The sequence below is a fragment of the Dermochelys coriacea genome, chromosome 3 (assembly GCF_009764565.3).
Source record: "Dermochelys coriacea isolate rDerCor1 chromosome 3, rDerCor1.pri.v4, whole genome shotgun sequence".
NCBI lineage: Eukaryota > Metazoa > Chordata > Testudines > Dermochelyidae > Dermochelys > Dermochelys coriacea.
Genome location: NC_050070.1, coordinates 206,057,226 through 206,076,414, shown reverse-complemented (window position 1 = coordinate 206,076,414; position 19,189 = coordinate 206,057,226). Strand labels below are relative to the sequence as shown.

The 19,189-nt window shown below is 39.4% G+C and overlaps 1 protein-coding gene across 1 annotated transcript in view; it reads right to left on the bottom strand.

The window, feature by feature from the left end:
- Positions 1 to 19,189, bottom strand: part of CFAP61 (cilia and flagella associated protein 61) — a 229,931-nt gene that overhangs the window by 81,690 nt on the left and 129,052 nt on the right. Inside the window, exons 19-21 of the mRNA XM_043512158.1 lie at positions 16,666 to 16,764; positions 10,652 to 10,820; positions 4,213 to 4,387 (exon numbers count right to left, since the gene is read on the bottom strand). Coding sequence (XP_043368093.1) covers positions 4,213 to 4,387; positions 10,652 to 10,820; positions 16,666 to 16,764 — 443 coding nt within the window. The remainder of the gene's footprint in view (positions 1 to 4,212; positions 4,388 to 10,651; positions 10,821 to 16,665; positions 16,765 to 19,189) is intronic.

Below are 19,189 nucleotides of genomic sequence, written 5' to 3'. Positions count from 1 at the left end.
GGCATGTCCCCTGTTATTTTTGTTAGACACTTTGGTGGTGGCAGCATAAAGGTTCAAGGACAAAAGGTAAAAGTTTGTACCTTGGGGAAGTTTTAACCTAAGCTGGTAAGAATAAGCTTAGGAGGGTCTTTCATGCAGGTCCCCACATCTGTACCCTAGAGTTCAGAGTGGGGAAGGAACCTTGACAATTCTAAAGTGAGATTCTACAGTAAAAAGTTACATATTTATTGCATCTCCCTGGGCTTTTAGCAAACTGAGAATATTTGAAAGTACAAGGATGTTTCCCCACCTCACAAATTGCCTGTCCTGAAAACTCAGAATGGATCCGAGAGTCAATATGGGCTTTTTTCATCACGAATAATAGAGGAATGGAAGGGCAAAATTAGTCCCTCTCATAAACCTGTATAACCTCACTACACACCCTCTATTAGGGTGAGTTAATATCTTGTTGCTTTCAAATGAAGCATATTTGATATAGAAACTAGAGGGATGCAATGAATATAGAATTCCACAATGGCATTATTACAAAGCTACCTGTTAGGATATAAAGAAAAGCAGTACTTGTGGCACCTTAGAGACTAACAAATTTATTAGAGCATAAGCTTTCGTGAGCTACAGCTCACTTCATCGGATGCATTAAATAAATGTACTGCTTTTCTTTTTGCGAATACAGACTAACACGACTGCTACTCTGAAACCTGTTAGGATAGAAACACACTTTAAAGCAGAATGGAACTTGATGACAGTCTTCTATTGTGCTCTTATAATGTTAATATTATGGATGGTATCATTTTGTGAATAAGACAAAGCCCCCCCATCAGTAACAGGTTCAGAGAGAGACTACTGTGGGCCACACTTTCAAAGGTATTTAGGCACCTAAAGGTGCAGATAGGTGCCTAGAATGATTTTCTCAAAAGACACATGAGTCTAACTCCCATTAATTTAAATGGGAGTTGGTGTCTGACATGGTTAGGAACTTTCAAATGTCCCATGAGGCATGTATCTGCATTTTTAGGCACCTAAATGCCTTTTAAATCTGTCCCCCATGACCTCATATACTCTTAAAGAAAAACTATTCATTTTGCTCAACCTAGCAGTCTAAGAGTTCAAAAGATAAGAAGCAATTTTCTTCATGAAACAAGAATGGAATTTATTTGAAAACAAAACTTTTTATTATATTTGGTTAGTAATTTCATAATCACTGCCAGCGCAACCTACTGTGAAGTCAAAAACTGATGATCGAGGGCTCAATCCTCCAACTCCCACTTTTAGTTATAGGATCGAGGCCTGGGATTTTAAGTCAGGAACAAATGTCATCTGGTTTAGATTCTCATCTAGTGTAAATTGGCATAGCATTGATTTCAATGGAGCTACAATGATTTACTCCAGATGAGAAGCAACAAAGCATCTGTCTGGTACAGTAGGCTGGAAACCACAAAAGGAACCTCATTAGATGAAGTTAGTGGATAGCTAAAATATGAATAGTACAATGCATTAGTTAGAAAGAAGCATGAAAAGAACTGGAATTAGGAGGATGCATCATATAATTTGTATAATACAAAGAAATAAGAATTATTTTTCTGAACTGGAAAAATTAAGTGCATATGCTATATGTTAGAAATAAAAATCAGTGTAGCATGTCACTGGTAAGCAATTTTTCTCCACTGTAGTGTTTTAATACCAATTTTTTTAACTTCCAGCATTATCTGAAAAGCTCTGAATTCCAAAAAAAGTTTAAAATGAATTAATGGTTTAGATTGGAAATCTGATTAACAACAGTTTATAGTAATCAAATCTGAATAAAGGAAATGTATCACCTATTGTATTACTCTCTCTTAAAGATAAAGTTCTAGAAAGGTTCCCAAGTTGAAAAGTAAAAGTTAAAAATAAGATTAAACCAGAGGTGCCCACAAGCTGCAGTCAGCCAGGTGGAAGTGACAGCATGGCCTGAAGACAGCTGATAAATGTCCAAATCAATTGCTGAATCTTTGCAAGCTCTCTGCTCCCAAATCTACTCTGACCCAGTCACTTAGACTGTCTCCCAAATAGGTTAGTTGGTGAAAAACTGATTTTTTTTCCCCAGAGAGCAGGCATCTTGTATACTGCTGAGATGAGGTATGAGAGAACAAGATCTATAAGGAATATAAATGGAGAGGGGACAGAACAAGGGCAGTGAAAGGGAGACGGCAGAGGGGATAGAAACACAGGGGAAGTATATGCAGAAGCAAGAAGAGGGACAAAACAAAGGAGGAAGATGGAAGACAGAGAGAAAGGGAAGGAGGAGTCAAAGAGGTAGTGTGAGGGGAAAAAGCATCATGTGTCCTGCGCACTATTGCTCTGCTAAGAAACCTTAACTGATGTAACTGCACTTTTGGATTAAACTTATAATTAAAGATGAGATCAGTATCTCATTAAGATATCCATCCTGTCATCAGAACAAAACACCGCAGCACTGCAGTCATCAAATTAAAATAAAAGGCGGGAATAATCACAAAATAATTCAGCACTCAGACTTGCCTGATACAAAGTTTTATACTTAAGAAACATATATTGTCAAGGTATTTAAACCCAAATATCCTAAAGCCTTCAGTTGGTGCATATACAACATTACTGCACCATTTACACATTTACTGTATGGGTAAATTCAACAACTGTATGTATGCATAGTGTATAGACAGAAAGCTAACACCCCAATTTACATACAAATGCAGGTGTGTATATCAACTGGAAACCAGACAAAAACATGTAACTTAGGGTTTAGTATTGACAAAACACAGATGCAAAGATGTTTTATTTACACATTTTGGTCCAAGCTGCTGCGAATGGAAAATATTTATTTGTGAGACTATGTGAATGATAGCATAGATCAGATCCAGCACCTATACTTTTAGATTATAGGGTAGGAGTTGGAGGAGGAATAAAAAGTTCTAGCACTCTGACAATCTCCTTAAAGGCCTATTAAGTAGGACGTGTACTTTTGTAGACCATACACTGCTCACCATCATTTTTTAATTATGCTCTCAATTGAAAGTGAGTAGACGAACGTTAGACCAGGCGTTTGCAAACTTTTTCTTTCTGAAGCCCCCCAGCATGCCATAAAACCTCCACAGCCCACCTGTGTCACAATAACTGATTTTCTGCATATAAAAGCCAGGGTCGGCATTAGGGGGTAGCAAACAGGACAATTGCTTGGGGTCATAAGCCACAGGGAGCCCCATGAAGCTAAGCTGCTCAGGCTTCAGCTTCAGCTCCAGGTAGTGGGGCTTCAGCTTTCTGCCATGGGCCCCAATGTGTCTGATGCTGGCCATGCTTGACGGACCCCCTGAAACCTGGTGACAGCCCCCTAGGATTCCCCGAACCTCTCGTTGAGAACCACTGGGCTAGACTACACCTTTAGGGAACTCCAGTTGTAACAATCAGCTAGAATACCTATCTCTAAAGATACATTTCCTCCTCCTAGCTCTATATTAGTTCTGATCAGAAACTCGGAAGAGCTATAATGTGAGCCCATTTTATTTCTTTTTCTGTAGAGGAAGGCGTGATGATCCCACATATTTTCTGTTGCATACACAAACTGAACTCAGCACCATGTATGTGAAATGTAAGAGGTGCTCAAAGAAGATATAAGGTATAATTTAGTCTAATTTATTGCTCACAAGCTATTAAAATGGAGGATCTACTGAAGATAGTTTGAGACAACACAAATATGATAATGGATATAGAGATTCACACAAATGTGTGACTTTTATAGTTTAACAGAAAATATAGTACACAGGCAATTCTATCTGAGGGGCTGTAATTAACAGTGATATTCAACACAGAGACAATAGTGTTTGAAAAAATATCCATGCTAATTTTTTTCTCTATAGCGCTTTCTAGATCTACATATTTTCCTATATAATTGCAAAACATGTTTACTAATTAAATTATTCTTTAATTAGTTAATTATTCTAGCCAGGCTTTGCTTTTAGGACATTCATTTTGTGTCATATAATAATTATAGATAATTAAGTAATCTCAAGCCATTTTTCCTAGGAAAATATGCTGGATACTCAAAAACAACAACAAATTGTAAATTAATATTGAAAACAAAGTGTGGCAGATGAAAGATTTTGTTAGAATTAATTAGGCACTAATTATACATTGGAAAAGGAGAAACAATAAGCCTAAATTCATTTCTGAAAATGTACATGTTTACACTAAAATCCTTACCGTGTGAATTGATAAAGTTTTCTTCTAACCAATGCCCTGCCTTTAAGCACTCTTGATCATCAGAGAGATTAAAGAGATTGGTAGGAACTTCACCAGTATATCTTTGTTTACAACTGTGTATGATTTCCTTGTTAATCCGAAGTTTACTGATCTCTGCTCCAGTGGGACATGGAACCTGACATAAATATAATGCACATATAATTGATAACTGTTAACTGAGACTTTTAATAGCAATGACACAAAGTATCTGACCATATAAAAAATGCTTGCCCTGTAAAAGTTTGATTCTTTTTGGACATATAATTTGTAATCAACAAGTCACTGGTCATAAAGAGAACAGATGAGTGTTACTATATCTAATTTTCTGTTCCTTGCAGGATCTGTGAAGCAATGCAGGATTTTGAAGAACCTACAAGGATTAGCAATTTTTTTTGCTATGTGTATATGCATGCGCACACACCCACAATGCAGCACACATCATATGCTTAAATTTATCTTCAAACAGGCAATTAAAAACGGAAATGACAAAAACCCCTCAATTCTCCATTTTACAGGAATTGCCCTTTACCGCATTTGTTATTGGCTCCCATCTCGGGGCATGCTCTTCATGCTTTGCCCTGCTCTGGCTGTGCAGAGTAGCTGGACAGCCTGTGAGTTCAGCTATCAGAGGATTCTCCCACTGTAGGAGAATCCTGGGGTGGCAGAGGAATATCAGTTCCACGCCACCACTCTCCTGATCTCCAGCATAGGGAGTGTGGCTGAAAGAAGATATATCTTGGATTTTCTCTACAACCTGATTATCCCAGAATGCCAAAACACTCTCTTGACACTGAGGACAGCAGGGCATAAATTAGAACCAGAGTCTAGGTCAGTCCCAGTATGAAGAATGCTAAAAGCTACCTTTGATCCCCCCTTCCTTTGCTCTTGCACAAGAACAGCTTGAGTAAACAACAGGATCTGGGCCATTGTTTATAACAGTATTTTCAAAAATACCTCTTGAAACACTGAAAGAGTTTCACCAAAAAAATGACATGAGTTATTTGTGACGATCACTTTTGTGGAAACATTCTGCTAAACAGCAAAATTGCTGGCAATGGTATTAAACTATGTTTCATTTCATGGTTATTGCTTTTTGTAATGAGTTATATACAATGATCAGTATGCAAAGCATCACAGCCAGTTTTCATAAATGAGAGGAAGATGAATGTTAAAAAGTTCCACAAGAATCTTGCAATTGCAACTGAACAGCCTTAGGGGTTTAAAAGTAAAGAAGATGATCAAGAATGGCATGGGAAAAATAGAATTTGAATCTCACGTCACCCTGTTCAAGCCAGGTGTGCTCTGATGATCCAGAAACAGACACTGACAGGAACTGGCTGTAGGGGAAATCCATAGTTGTTGAACTCCCGCAACTCTTAATAAGTGTCCATTTAAAATAGTGGTGTTAAGAAGTGAACATAAGAAAAATGAACAACAAAAATGTGAATAATGTACAGACTAAAAGGGACTTCACAACAATTGGCTACCAGAATTGTATAAATATGCAGATAAAGCATCTTGGTAACTATTTGTTTAATATACAGTTAGGAATTTTAACAAGCAAAATTTTGACTACAACGAGCTCTTTTTTCCTTTTCACAACAAAACTAAAATTTCTAAAATTGGAGCAATTCTGTGTGAGAGAGGAGGCTATAATTTTTTTGAGTATGTAAGATAAAAATTACATGAACGTTTGAATGGTTTAATTATTACATTACTAGTACAGTAAGCAATTAAACCATGATTTTATTGAAGAAAGAAAAACCAAATTGACTATGATTATGAAGCATTGGGCAAGAACTGTTCAGAGCAATGCTCTCATTGGCCACTTGGCTTCATGCAATCTAGCCACATGAAACAAATGTGGCATCTCCATATCTTATTTATCTAATAAGGAAACATTCTGCCACTCCCATTCATACTGAATAGGATCTTAAGTCAGCAGACCTATTGAAATCAATGCCACTACTTGCCAAGTAAGGTACAACTCGTAAGGGTGGCAAAAGCTAGCCCTATGTAAATAAAATAGAAATTGGATAATAAAATACTTCTCACTAGCTTCTGTACTTTTAAAAAATCTTACGCTTTTTAACAGCAAAGGCAGATAAATTCTGCATTTCCCTTTCCCCTCCGTATTTTTTTTCTCTGTCTCTTCTCCAGCTTAGCTACTGTCCCCAGCGTGTTTGCAGGTGGTAGGGTGCTTCCAAAAGATTTCTTTCACAGTGTAGAAGCTATATAGGGAGATCCAGACAAGTTCAGGATGCATTTTAGTTTAACTTTTTAGTCCATCTCTCGAACTGTGAACATATTTAGCTGTTCAAAGCAACGTTCTACTCTGAAAAGCAACTATGTAAAAATGGTACTTTTTTACTTAAGAGCTCTGTTCGTGGTGTCCATTCCTGACCTCACTGGGAAGCTGAAGATTAACATTAATGTTTGTGACTACGGGGACAATTGCTATAAAAAAGGCTAAAAAACATATTCAGTCACATCTGCTGATTTTAGTGACAAAAATAGGTTTTTGATGGGTTTTACATAAAAGCCAATTAGTTACTGGTGTAAACTCAATGAAGGCAATGCAGCCGCACATGTGTCACAGAGGACACAACTTGGTTTTAGAATCTTATTGCCTTGTGACGTTACACAAGAAAAAGAGCCCAATGTGGCTGTCCGAGTCCAAGCTGTATATGCAGGGCTGACAGATAGCATGAAACATCATTTTATTTATATCTGAGCACATTTAATATGGAAGTCATAGGCACAATAAACATGGAACTCCACAATGCCCTTTCTAGAGTCACTGTTGAGAGCAGAACTGCACTAACGGTACAAAACTGAAAGCAGCCCAGCCACCCACAAAGGGGCATGTGTCAGGGACAGAGCAGAGCTCAGCCCCATTCTGCAATTCTCCCCATTAGGGACCACAGCCAGGTGTAGAAATTTAGAGCTGCCCAGCACTGCTTCAGTTTACACTGAGGCCAAAACCACTGCAGCTTGAGAACTGGCCCCGGACAGCTCCCCTTCTCTCCTATACTAAGACTCTGGCCATTAAAGTAAATGCTGTATGACTTCACTGCATAACAAACAGAATCTACATTTCCATTAGAAATATATTTCCTTTTATGCTTAAGGAAAATATTTGCTACTGTAATATATGCCTGTGTGGATTTAGGAATATTATCATGTTCAGGTTTCAGAGTAACAGCCGTGTTAGTCTGTATTCGCAAAAAGAAAAGGAGTACATGTGGCACCTTAGAGACTAACAAATTTATTTGAGCATAAGGTTTCGTGAGCTACAGCTCACTTCATCGGATGCATTTGGTAGAAAATACAGTGGGGAGATTTATATACACACACAGAGAACATGAAACAATGGGTTTATCATACACACTGTAAGGAGAGTGATCACTTAAGATGAGCCATCACCAGCAGCGGGGGGGGGGGGAGGGAGGAGGAAAACCTTTCATGGTGACAAGCAAGGTAGGCCATTTCCAGCAGTTACCAAGAACATCTGAGGAACATTCGGGGGTGGGGTGGGGGGGAGAAATAACATGGGGAAACAGTTTTACTTTGTGTAATGACTCATCCATTCCCAGTCTCTATTCATACATGGCAGAGGGGCATTGCTGGCACATGATGGCATATATCACATTGGAAGATGCGCAGGTGAACGAGCCTCTGATAGTGTGGCTGATGTGATTAGGCCCTATGATGGTGTCCCCGAATACATATGTGGACAGAGTTGGCAACGGGCTTTGTTGCAAGGATAGGTTCCTGGGTTAGTGGTTCTGTTGTGTGGTGTGTGGTTGCTGGTGAGTATTTGCTACAGGTTGGGGGTCTGTCTGTGAGCAAGGACTGGCCTGTCTCCCAAGATCTGTGAGAGTGATGGGTTGTCCTTAAGGATAGGTTCTAGATCCTTGATGATGCATTGGAGAGGTTTTAGTTGGGGGCTGAAGGTGATGGCTAGTGGCATTCTGTTATTTTCTTTGTTGGGCCTGTCCTGTAGTAGGTGACTTCTGGGTACTCTTCTGGCTCTGTCAATCTGTTTCTTTACTTCAGGAGGTGGGTATTGTAGTTGTAAGAATGCTTGATAGAGATCTTGTAGGTGTTTGTCTCTGTCTGAGGGGTTGGAGCAAATGTGGTTGTATCGTAGAGCTTGGCTATAGCATCTACCAATGTGATATATGCCATCATGTGCCAGCAATGCCCCTCTGCCATGTACACTGGTCAAACTGGACAGTCTCTACGTAAAAGAATAAATGGACACAAATCAGACATCAAGAATTATTACATTTAAAAACCAGTCGGAGAACACTTCAATCTCTCTGGTCACTTGATTACAGACCTGAGAGTGGCTATCCTTCAACAAAAAAACTTCAAAAACAGACTCCAATGAGAGACTGCTGAATTGGAATTAATTTGCAAACTGGATACAATTAATTTAGGCTTGAATAGAGACTGGGAATGGATGAGTCATTACACAAAGTAAAACTATTTCCCCATGTTATTTCTCCCCCCCCACCCCACCCCCCACTGTTCCTCAGATGTTCTTGGTAACTGCTGGAAATGGCCTACCTTGCTTGTCACCATGAAAGGTTTTCCTCCTTCCCCCCCCCCCCCCGCTGCTGGTGATGGCTCATCTTAAGTGATCACTCTCCTTACAGTGTGTATGATAAAACCCATTGTTTCATGTTCTCTGTGTGTGTATATAAATCTCCCCACTGTATTTTCCACCAAATGCATCCGATGAAGTGAGCTGTAGCTCACGAAAGCTTATGCTCAAATAAATTTGTTAGTCTCTAAGGTGCCACAAGTACTACTTTTCTTATTATGTTCAGTTGAAATTATCTCAAGCCTTGTGTATGCTGGTGGTTTTTACAAAAAAATTCCCACCAGTGCTACCATGGGTTTAGCTGGACATAGCCCTAATACAAATAAGATTTCCATGGCTGGACCTACTTTTACTACTATGTTAACTAAATCTGCTTTGCAGCAGGCTTAATTGTCACGGTAGCAAAAAGTCTGGGAGCTGCCAGAACCTTGTTCATCCTACGCTCCCACTCATGTGATCACTGGTGGAAGTTTTTGATAAAATTGATATAAATTTTTTGGTGTAGACAAGACACTTTAACTATACTGGTACAGTTAAAACAATACAACCCCCCAGTGATGATGCAGATATACGGATATAAATGTGCTTATACCAGTATAGCTTATTCCCATACAGGAAGTAGAATAAACTATACAGGAATAAAGTACCTTTATAGCTATGTAAATATGTCCCCACTAGAGGTTGTATCAATTTAACTATTTTGGTCAAAAATCTTACTCCTTACCAAAAGTCATGGTAGTAATACCTAATTCTGCAGGCCTTATTCAAGCACAATTCCCAGCGAATTCAATAACAGTTTTCCATTAAGGACTGTTGGATGAGACCTATGTCCTTTTATAGGGTGACAGACCTACAGCTGTTGGCCTTTGGTAACAGACTTGACAATTTCCTGCATTACCCTGTGATAAATCTTCCTGAATAAAGTTTAACCATCTTTGGAGTCTATTGTACTAAATGCAAAGGCTATGTATCATTGCAGGGCCTGGATGACCAAAGGATTATATTGGACAATGCAGCAAACAAGAATGATCTTTTGAGACAATATATGTAAAGTGGATTTCCTGGGAGATATCTAGGGGGAAATGCAAATCCCATTCTCACCCCCACCTCCATTTATGCAAAAGCCCAGCCCATTGAAGGTATACCATGAGGACAAGGCGGTTGTCTGCAGATTACCTGTTCCCAGGATCCCAAGATCAAAGGCCCAAACTGTATAAAGGAGGAACTCACAGACTCATGAGGGTGACTGTTCCGAGCTGAAGCTGTTATGAATTTGTAACCACTGCTTGGTGGGGTTTGATGGACTGATCACCCGCCAGAGCCCTTGTTGGTGTTGGAGGTGATCTGAGGTAAGCTTAGTAACGTGCCTGTAGATTGTTTTATTATTTTAATATGTTTTCTCTGTAATGCTTTCCTCATAAGAATAAATGTCCTTGCTTAGAAAGAGCTGAGTGATACTTAACGGTGGGCAATTACGCTGTTTATAGTCCCTATGGAGAAAGCAACATACAGACACTGGCCGTTTAGACCACCTGGCTTGCAACTCGCAGTGTAGCCAGGGAACTGTGCAGCCTGGAAAAACCCCAGACAAGGAGAGAGATGTGGGTCCGCACACAAGAGAGGTGACTGCTGAAAAGCTGAGAGTCTAAAGCGACCACCCTTGCTGAACCATCGGGGGGGAAAATACTGGTGCAGCTGCCCTGAACTGTGACACTCTCCACAAATATATTAATTGTTAATCACTGTAAACATCAAATGTTCATTTATTCACTATGTGCACAATCTTACCTGGCATTGCTGCCCAGTACAGAGAACAAGGTGGTCGTATGGCACTTTTTTTCCTTTGGAAACCACTACATGTTTGGCAGCTCGGTCTATGCCAGTCATTTTATCAACCACAACATTAACCCAGGAACAAAGTGACATCAATGCATAATCTTTATCATTAAAACAGTGGCTGTGAAGAAAGAATATCTATAAGTAACATTTTAGCAGCTGACAGCAGGCATTAATTAGACATCTGGTGAGTTGGTTGAAGTCCCCTAGTGGTTCAAGTTGTTGTCTTGCTGTGAGCTTACTAAGGCCGATAGTGAGAGATTATTCATTATGAAACTCTCAGGTACAAATTGACAAGTTCCTGTTAAAACCAAATAATTTCTCCCAGCGTCAGGCCATACTACAATAGAGTTTAAAAACAAGTCAGAAATATATACTTTACTATGGTTCAAATTTGCAGTCTGATGCACAGTGCAGAGTTTTGCACCTGTAAAAGAAACTGTTTTTCTTACCTGATAATTTCCTCTCTTTGGCTGTCTCTACAAAATGTTCTTTTGCTAAATAGTCCAACTTTTGCTACCACTAGTTCAGCTCCACCAGTAACAGCTATGGTGAGTCCACTAACCACTAGTATAACTACTGTCTTTCCTAGCCCTGCTCTGAAAGTGTTCACAGCTACAAAAAAGAAAAGGAGTACTTGTGGCACCTTAGAGACTAACAAATTTATTTGAGCATAAGCTTTTGTGAGCTACAGCTCACTTCATCGGATGCATTTGGTGAAGTGAACTGTAGCTCACGAAAGCTTATGCTCAAATAAATTTGTTAGTCTCTAAGGTGCCACAAGTACTCCTTTTCTTTTTTGCGAATACAGACTAACACGGCTGCTACTCTGAAACCTACAACTACAAAGACGGCTACAACGGCAGAAATGCCAGTAAAGGGCAGAGATATCATCAGATCTGCTCTTCTGCTTTCCCTCTCCAGATGAGCTCTTCCAAAATGGTAAGGATGAAAAACATTGTAATGACATTAAAGAAACCTTCAAACTGCTGTATGAAGCAAGCAAAGAGATGCCATTCACAGGAGGGAGAGGGAGATTATCATATGCACTAAGAGGAAGAAATTAGCAGGCAAATGAAAATCTCTCTCTCTCGTAAGTGTACGTCTGATAATCCTCATAAACACAGGGACTGACTGACAGGCAATTCATTCCCAACCCTTAAGGAGTGGAAGAATTTTGAAACCAATTAATTTATATACAATGCAATAAAGAACAGTTTAAGTGCAATTCTTCTATAAACAAAACCCTCTTCCCCTTAGCAATTGCAGCTACTGAGCCTTTTTTACCCTGGCATGTTTGGTAGTAAGTGAGGAAAGAGGCCTCGGATTACTCAGTTGTTTTGTTCAGACAGACTCACTTCTTCTAGCCTAACTCTTAGCAAGTGTCATATGTATTAATTTTGTTCAAGGTTTTCATAAAGACTGATGGCCCAATGACACTGTGAATGCTAACACCTATGCTTTAGATACAATTTTTAAAAGTACCAGTTTCGTAGGAGCCTTAATCCCATTTTCAAAAGTGAATTAGGCACTCAGGGACAGATTTTTAAAGGTATGTAGGCAGCTAAAGATGTAGATAAATGCCTAATGGGATTTTCAAAAGCACCTAAGCAAGTTAGGCACCTAACTCCCTTTGAAAATCTGGCCCTTAGGAGCCTAAGTCTCAATGAAAGTGAATGCAACAACCTCTTAAAACTCTTTTGGAAACAGGACTTCGGTGCCACAGATGACATTTGTATATAGGAATTCATCTATTTTGGACGATGGGAGACTACCAACAGACATTCATCTTAGTATGAGATCTTAAAAGATGGTTCTCATTGCAGGATACCACATTTATTGTGTCTCAATGACTCTATATCAAATTTGCTCATTTTACTATTCCCCCACCCCTAACAGTCAGGCACACAAACTCAGTCTGGGTTCTGAAAGCAAAGCTGGTTCTTTCTGGCTCACACACTATCTCAGTAATTAAACTTTTGTAGGTCAACTTCTGCCCTCAGTTATACCTGTGTAACACCATTGCCTTTAGTGCTGTTACAAAAGACTGATGGAGGTATAAACTGAAGATAATGATGATAAGCTTGATCAAGATATTCAAAAGTGACCCGTGATTTTGATTGCCTCAATTTTTGATGTCCAGCTGAGACATCTTAAAGGAGTCTGATTTTCAGTGAGTGGGTGCTGTGTATTTTCTGAAAATAAGACCCTTTTAAGGTGTTTCAAAGTAGGCACCCCAAGTCACTGGTTGCTTTTGAAAATATTGACCAAGATCTATTTTTGCTGCACCAAAGTCCATGGGTGAGTGGGATTATTGCTTGTTTTAAATCTAGCCTCCTTAAATAGGTATGTGACTGTCCAGTATTTTCTAGAGAGGGTATCAAAAATTTAGAAGCTGCTGTTTACAAAGGGATCTTTCTAGCAAAACCAGAAAGAAACAGAGCCTCTTTAGCACCCTTATGCATTCAAATTATAAGCAATCCCACATTCATTTAAAACTCAACTATATTACACTAACAGTGTGCTCACCGCTTTACAGACTGGTGTGAAGAAAAACACTCTGCCCCAAATTGTTTCTCTCTCTCATATATGACAATAAAATACCTAAACAACAGATAATCTATAGACCTATTCCCACAAAATATCTAGGAGACCAGGGAGAAAGTATTTTCAACCTGGAAACTATAATAATCTGAATTATTGCACAGAGCTGAGTCTTTGCAATAGTGGTTTGTGGAAGTATGTAGAGAACTCCACGTGGCTGGCTGCTCTTCAAATCCTCTGAGTCTTGATACTTCCCTTACAAAAACCCAGATGTGACCTTAAGAGCACCCCAATTCTAGTTGTCATGTTAGTTACCCAAAAGGTGGCATGTAATATATAATTGGAAAACTAATAACTCTCTGATTATTCGCAAAAAGAAAAGGAGTACTTGTGGCACCTTAGAGACTAACAAATTTATTTGAGCATAAGCTTTCGTGAGCTACAGCTCACTTCATTGGATGCATTCAGTGGATTATTTATATTCTTGTGTGATGTCTGTATGGTTAACTCACAAAAAACTTTACAGATATGCTGTAAATATGTGACTAAAATGTGTTTAAACCAGGCATGTTAGGAGGAGTTCATAAACTGGTTTTCTCCAGGCAAAGGAAAGAGGTCAACACCTCAAACCAGGCATGGTCAAATTCAGTGGGCTATTCATTTGTATCGGAGGTCGCAGGAAGAGATCATTTGCATCGTAAAAATCAATGGGGGGAGGAACCAGCATGGAGTCTGCATCAGACAGCATGGCGTCCACACCCAGCAGGGGAAAGGAACTTTATATGGGGAGACCCTATAGAAGAATACATTTCAGAGGTTTGCGGGACTATAAAGAGAGGGAGATTGAACCCCTAAGTTATCCATCTCTAGGGAACAAAGAAGCCAGCTCTTTGAATCTCTAAGGGTTGATCCTGGCTGGAAAAGCCAGTCATGCTGGAGAATTTACTTTAAGTAGGGAAAGTATCTTGAACAAGAACTATAATAAATTAAGTTAAGTTTCAGTCTTAAAAATGCATTTTACTTTGTTGATAACCATTTTTATCGTTATTCTTTCTGCTTGGTATCACTTAAACCTATGTTGTTTTGTTAATAAACTTGTTTTACTTTACCTATAAACCAACTCAGTGCTTTGTTTGAAGTGGAAAGTTTGTCAAATCCAGTTAATAAACTGCGGTGTACTGTCTCTTTAAAGGAGCAGTGAACTTGTTAAGATTTTGTGAGTGCTACAGTCAGAGAGGCTGAGCACTGCAGAGAAAGACGTTGTTTGGGGAGAACTTGGGACTGGAAGGGCGTTGGTGTTACCATGCAAGGAGCAACGAAGTTGGTGAAAGCCAGCGTGAGATCAGTGTGGTAACAATCAGGCTGTTGGTATCAGGGCTCTGAACCAAAGCTGCACAGTACAAAGGCACCCAGGGCTACAGGACAGGTGGTGACAGAACACCTTACTGGTCTGGATTGAACCCAGATCCTCACACCAGAAGAGGGAAAATCATCTATTAAAAACTCCACAAGGTTCTTCTGGAGGTTTATGCTACTCGTAAAAACAAGCTGTTTACAGGCCCATGGAGAGACGGACTCTGAAGATCCAAATTACAGTGGTTTTTGAATGAAATAGAAAGCTGAATGGATGTTCTAGATAGAAGTCATAGACCTTTTATCATCAAGTTTGTGAAGTAAGGTCTTTATGGGGAAATATACCTCAGAAAATGTTGGCAAGATAACTGACTGATTAAGGTGGAATGCAGATGCCACATTTAAAAAGAATCTAGGACCAATCTGTAGCACTCCTTTATCCTTGTGAAGCAAGGTGCAAAGCCTGGAACTCACTCATTCTGTGAGTTGGAGTCACTGCTGCCAGGAATAAAATATTCCATTTAGCAAATGAAGCTCATCAGCAGTGAGTGGCTCAAGCACCACTTTATTTTTTATTTGGTGGATAGTGGTAAGAGGCCCAATATAAATACAATGAGAGTTATTCCACTGACTTCAGTGAGCTATGGACCAGGTCCTAAACACAGCTTGACTAAAAAATATGGGATTCTGATCAAGTTTGAACCCCTAAGTTCTTCGGCATTATAAACAATAACAGAGAAAGTTGAAAAGGAACAAAGTAGTAACAACGATTATTGTTTGTACCAATACTGTCATATTTTATATTCATATTAAAGATAAATATTAAATATAAACATTCATATTTAGAAATATTCATATTCAAATACACAGGGATGATTGCTAGTGATTATTAATTATTATTGTTATTAGAATACCCAGAAATGGGATACATGCTTCACAGAAACAAGTAAAAGTGCTTCCATGCCCTGACAAGCTCTGTGATCTAATGTCCAGATTTTCAGAGGTGCTCAGCATCCACATCTGCTATTTACTTTGATGAGAGTTTTGGACAGTCAATGCTCTTGAAAATCTGGCCATAAGTTCAGACAGGACATAAATAAGAGAAGGAAATAAACAAACAGGATGAAGGGAAGAAGAAGGACTTTCCATAAAGTGAATAATAAAGAGAGGTAGGATTTGGAAAAGCACATGTCTGATTTAGAAGCACAATATCATTGGCAGTCAATGAGACTTGTGTTCCAAAATCACTTAGAAGCTTTTGAAAATCCCACCAAAGATCGTTTTAATTTTCAGCTGCTCCTTAATTAAATTAATTCATATCCATTATCTATCTATTTTCAAATTAAACAACTAGCTCTGGTTAGACAGTTATGATCTACAATTTTCTATAAATGTAGGTATTTTGTAAATGTCACTGGAAATATTTGTTTACATATGAAACATATATATAGGGATGTGGTTTATCTATTAAATTCAAATCTTCTTTGCCTTTGTCTTGTCCTATTAGCTGGCACCTAGCATTGTACTGACATACTCCCTGAAGACAAAGACCTAAAGTGTTGCCTACACTTACGGGGGTGTGGAGGGTACATGTAGCCACATGACCTAGTGAAAGGTAGGCTGCGTCCACACTGCAGTGCGTCACTATACGTGGCAATGAAAGGCTCTGGCAGTGGAATTCCTTCTGGCAAGAGGTAAAAGTGATCAATACTTCATGATGTTCTGAACTCCATGCAAAATTAATCTCTGTGACATGGCTTTCCATCACTTGTAGGTACAGATACATACATCCACAAGGCGTGGTAGTTCAGGAGACAGGAGACGTGGAGAATGCCTTTGAGAAAGCAAATCTACATTGAGAATCATAACAGAACTGGGTTGAATCCCAACCTGGAGAGTTTTTCTGATGATGTTTGTATTTTAGTTTCTTATTATGAGCACTAAGACTTGAGGAAAATACACATTTCTGTACATATGTATGTTGAATTGTACTACAAATTCACAAAAAAATTCACATGTATTATATTTTCCTTTGAAACTATCTCAAATATTTAGAAATTAAATCAAACCTGTCAATTAAAAATCCTCTGTTCGTAGCGCCTGGTGGATTTTTTCCTGGAAGCCCATGAGTTGAAATCAGGGTCAGATTGTTAAATTTCAGGTGTGGACTAAAGAAGTAAAAACAAAATGCAAAACATAGATCAACATGAGTTTGCTGAAGTTCAGTTAGGTATACTTGTAATTTGATTTTGTTAAAACGTACTGTTATAATTAGTGTTTACATTCAACAGGGTTTCCCAATCTATTCCTGAGAAGTTTGTTTTAGCTGTACAGAATCCAGCACAATGGGGCCCTGAATCTGATTGGGAATCTCTGGGCTACATCATAATACAGATAAGAAATAAAATAAAAATCATTATGATCTGTCCCCGTAGAGCTATATGGCATAAATTACCTCAGTCACCACTTAACTTGAAAGTCATCCTAGAGCTAGACTGAGCCTTTGCTCAATTACTTGAGTATCAGGAAGTATGGCAGGAACTGACTCAGGCCTTGCCTTCACTTGCAAATTAGGTTGTGTTAGAAAATGGCCTTGAGAAGTCATAGTAATGAACACAGTGTTAAACATGACTTAGCACTCTGAGTAGAGGAGGACTGTTGTGTTTGATATAGTGTTGGCTAGCTCTAGTAGCTGGCATGATGTTAAGCACAATAGTCCTTGTCAACCCTGAGTGTTAACAGCAGGCTAGTTGCTGCAGCTTCTCTAGTTAGTGCTCCCACCCACATCACCTAATTTTCTGGGGAAAACAAAGCTCTATAGAGTTAGAATTCCTTCTCTGATCCTCCCTGCCTTTGGAAAGTTATCCATGTCACTAGGTGCAGATTGCTTTCACTCATGACAGTTCAGCTTTACCTGCTGGCACTGTGGAGGGGATGGAGCTGTGTCCACTCCCTGCCCCTCTCCACCCCTTCCTTGCCCACCTTCTCAGGGGTGAAGTTCCTGTTCTTCCCCTCACATCTGAACCCAAGTTTTAGGGAGGCCATGCCGGTAAGTGAAGATGATCTTATTCCCCCTTTAATCCCTGTAGAGCTGCATTAGTGCCAGCCAGAATCTGGATCGCTCATTCAAATTATTTGATAAAGTTAAGATTAAGCAGAGGTTTTTGTAAGCAGGGCCTAGCTGACATTCCTGCATCAGACCCTCAAGTGGAACCCAGTAGCGTATCTATGGGTCAGGCGGCACTCCGGGTCCTTCACTCACTCCGGTCTTCGGCAGCTTTTCGGCATTTTGACCCACCTCTGAAGACCTGGAGCGCCGCTGCGTGAGTACAAGCGGGTGGCGCCTTTTTTTTTTTTTTTTAAATCTCTGCTCCCCCTGTTTTCTCCACCTGGCTACACCACTGGTGGAACCCTTTAGAGGCTTCACTTCTGGGAATAACACAAAAAATAAAGTTGTTCATTGCTGACAGACAGCAACAGTAGAAGGAAGACCCCTTGTGTTATCTTCATGTGGGAGATTAAACATGGCTATATCTTTCTGTCTCTCTAGTAAACATGCAAAGTTAAGATAATGCAGGTAAAGAGAAGGCAAAGCAGAAATAAAGCCCCTGTTTAAGCAAAGCAACGTTAACTTTAAGCACACATTCAACTTCCATTGATTTCAAATGCTTTGCTGAATAGGAATGGATTTAGACATGTGCTTCAGTAGTTTGCAGAATTGGGGCCAAAGCGCATATTTAGACAGACACAATGCATGCTGGAAATGTGCAGTTATTCAGACAGCTGATGAATATCAGTGGACAGCTACAATTACTGCTTTCACATGGCTTGCTGGGTACATGCTAGGAAAATGACAGAGCCTTAGCAACAGTGTGCAGGTTATGCTTAGAGCAGAGTCCCATGCGTGCTAAGCACTGCCCAAAGCAGGATATAATGTTTTCCTGAGTATCCGGTTCCGCCCAACGTGCCATCACATGACATGCGACAAAGGCAGGAAGCAGTCCTGCTGGTGGGATGGTTGAAATAAGGCTAGCCCGATTTTGTCAGTGCTGTTTGTGGCTCAGCCACCACAGGAAGATAGATGGACAGTGAGGCCACTGTGGCATGAGAGAGCCTCGTGGCCTGCAATACTCTAGCCTCTTCCTGTAATGGATTCCTGACAACAAGGAGAGTATATCCACTGCCTGTAATGGATTTCTTGGAACTAGGAGGGTTCGTCAATGGAACAGCAGATTTTTCAATGCCATCCACAGCAGGTTCCACAGAGCAAATCATTTGGGTGGGCCAGAATCTAAGCACCAAGAGATTCTGCCATTTTCTCAATTGCATGTGCTTTTTGGCACATATCAAGAGAATTTGTTCCACTGCATTTTAATTAACAACGTGGGCTCCGACAATATATTAAAGTAACCAAGATCTGACATTTAAAAACAAATAAACATTATGAATGATTAAGCCTTATAATCTTCAAGGCTTTGTACAACTTAAATATGGATAGATATAAGTGCTACAAGGAAATGGTATGCTTTTTATCTACTAATGTTAATTTGTTATTCATACATTTAAAAAAATATATTCAAACAAAATGAAAGG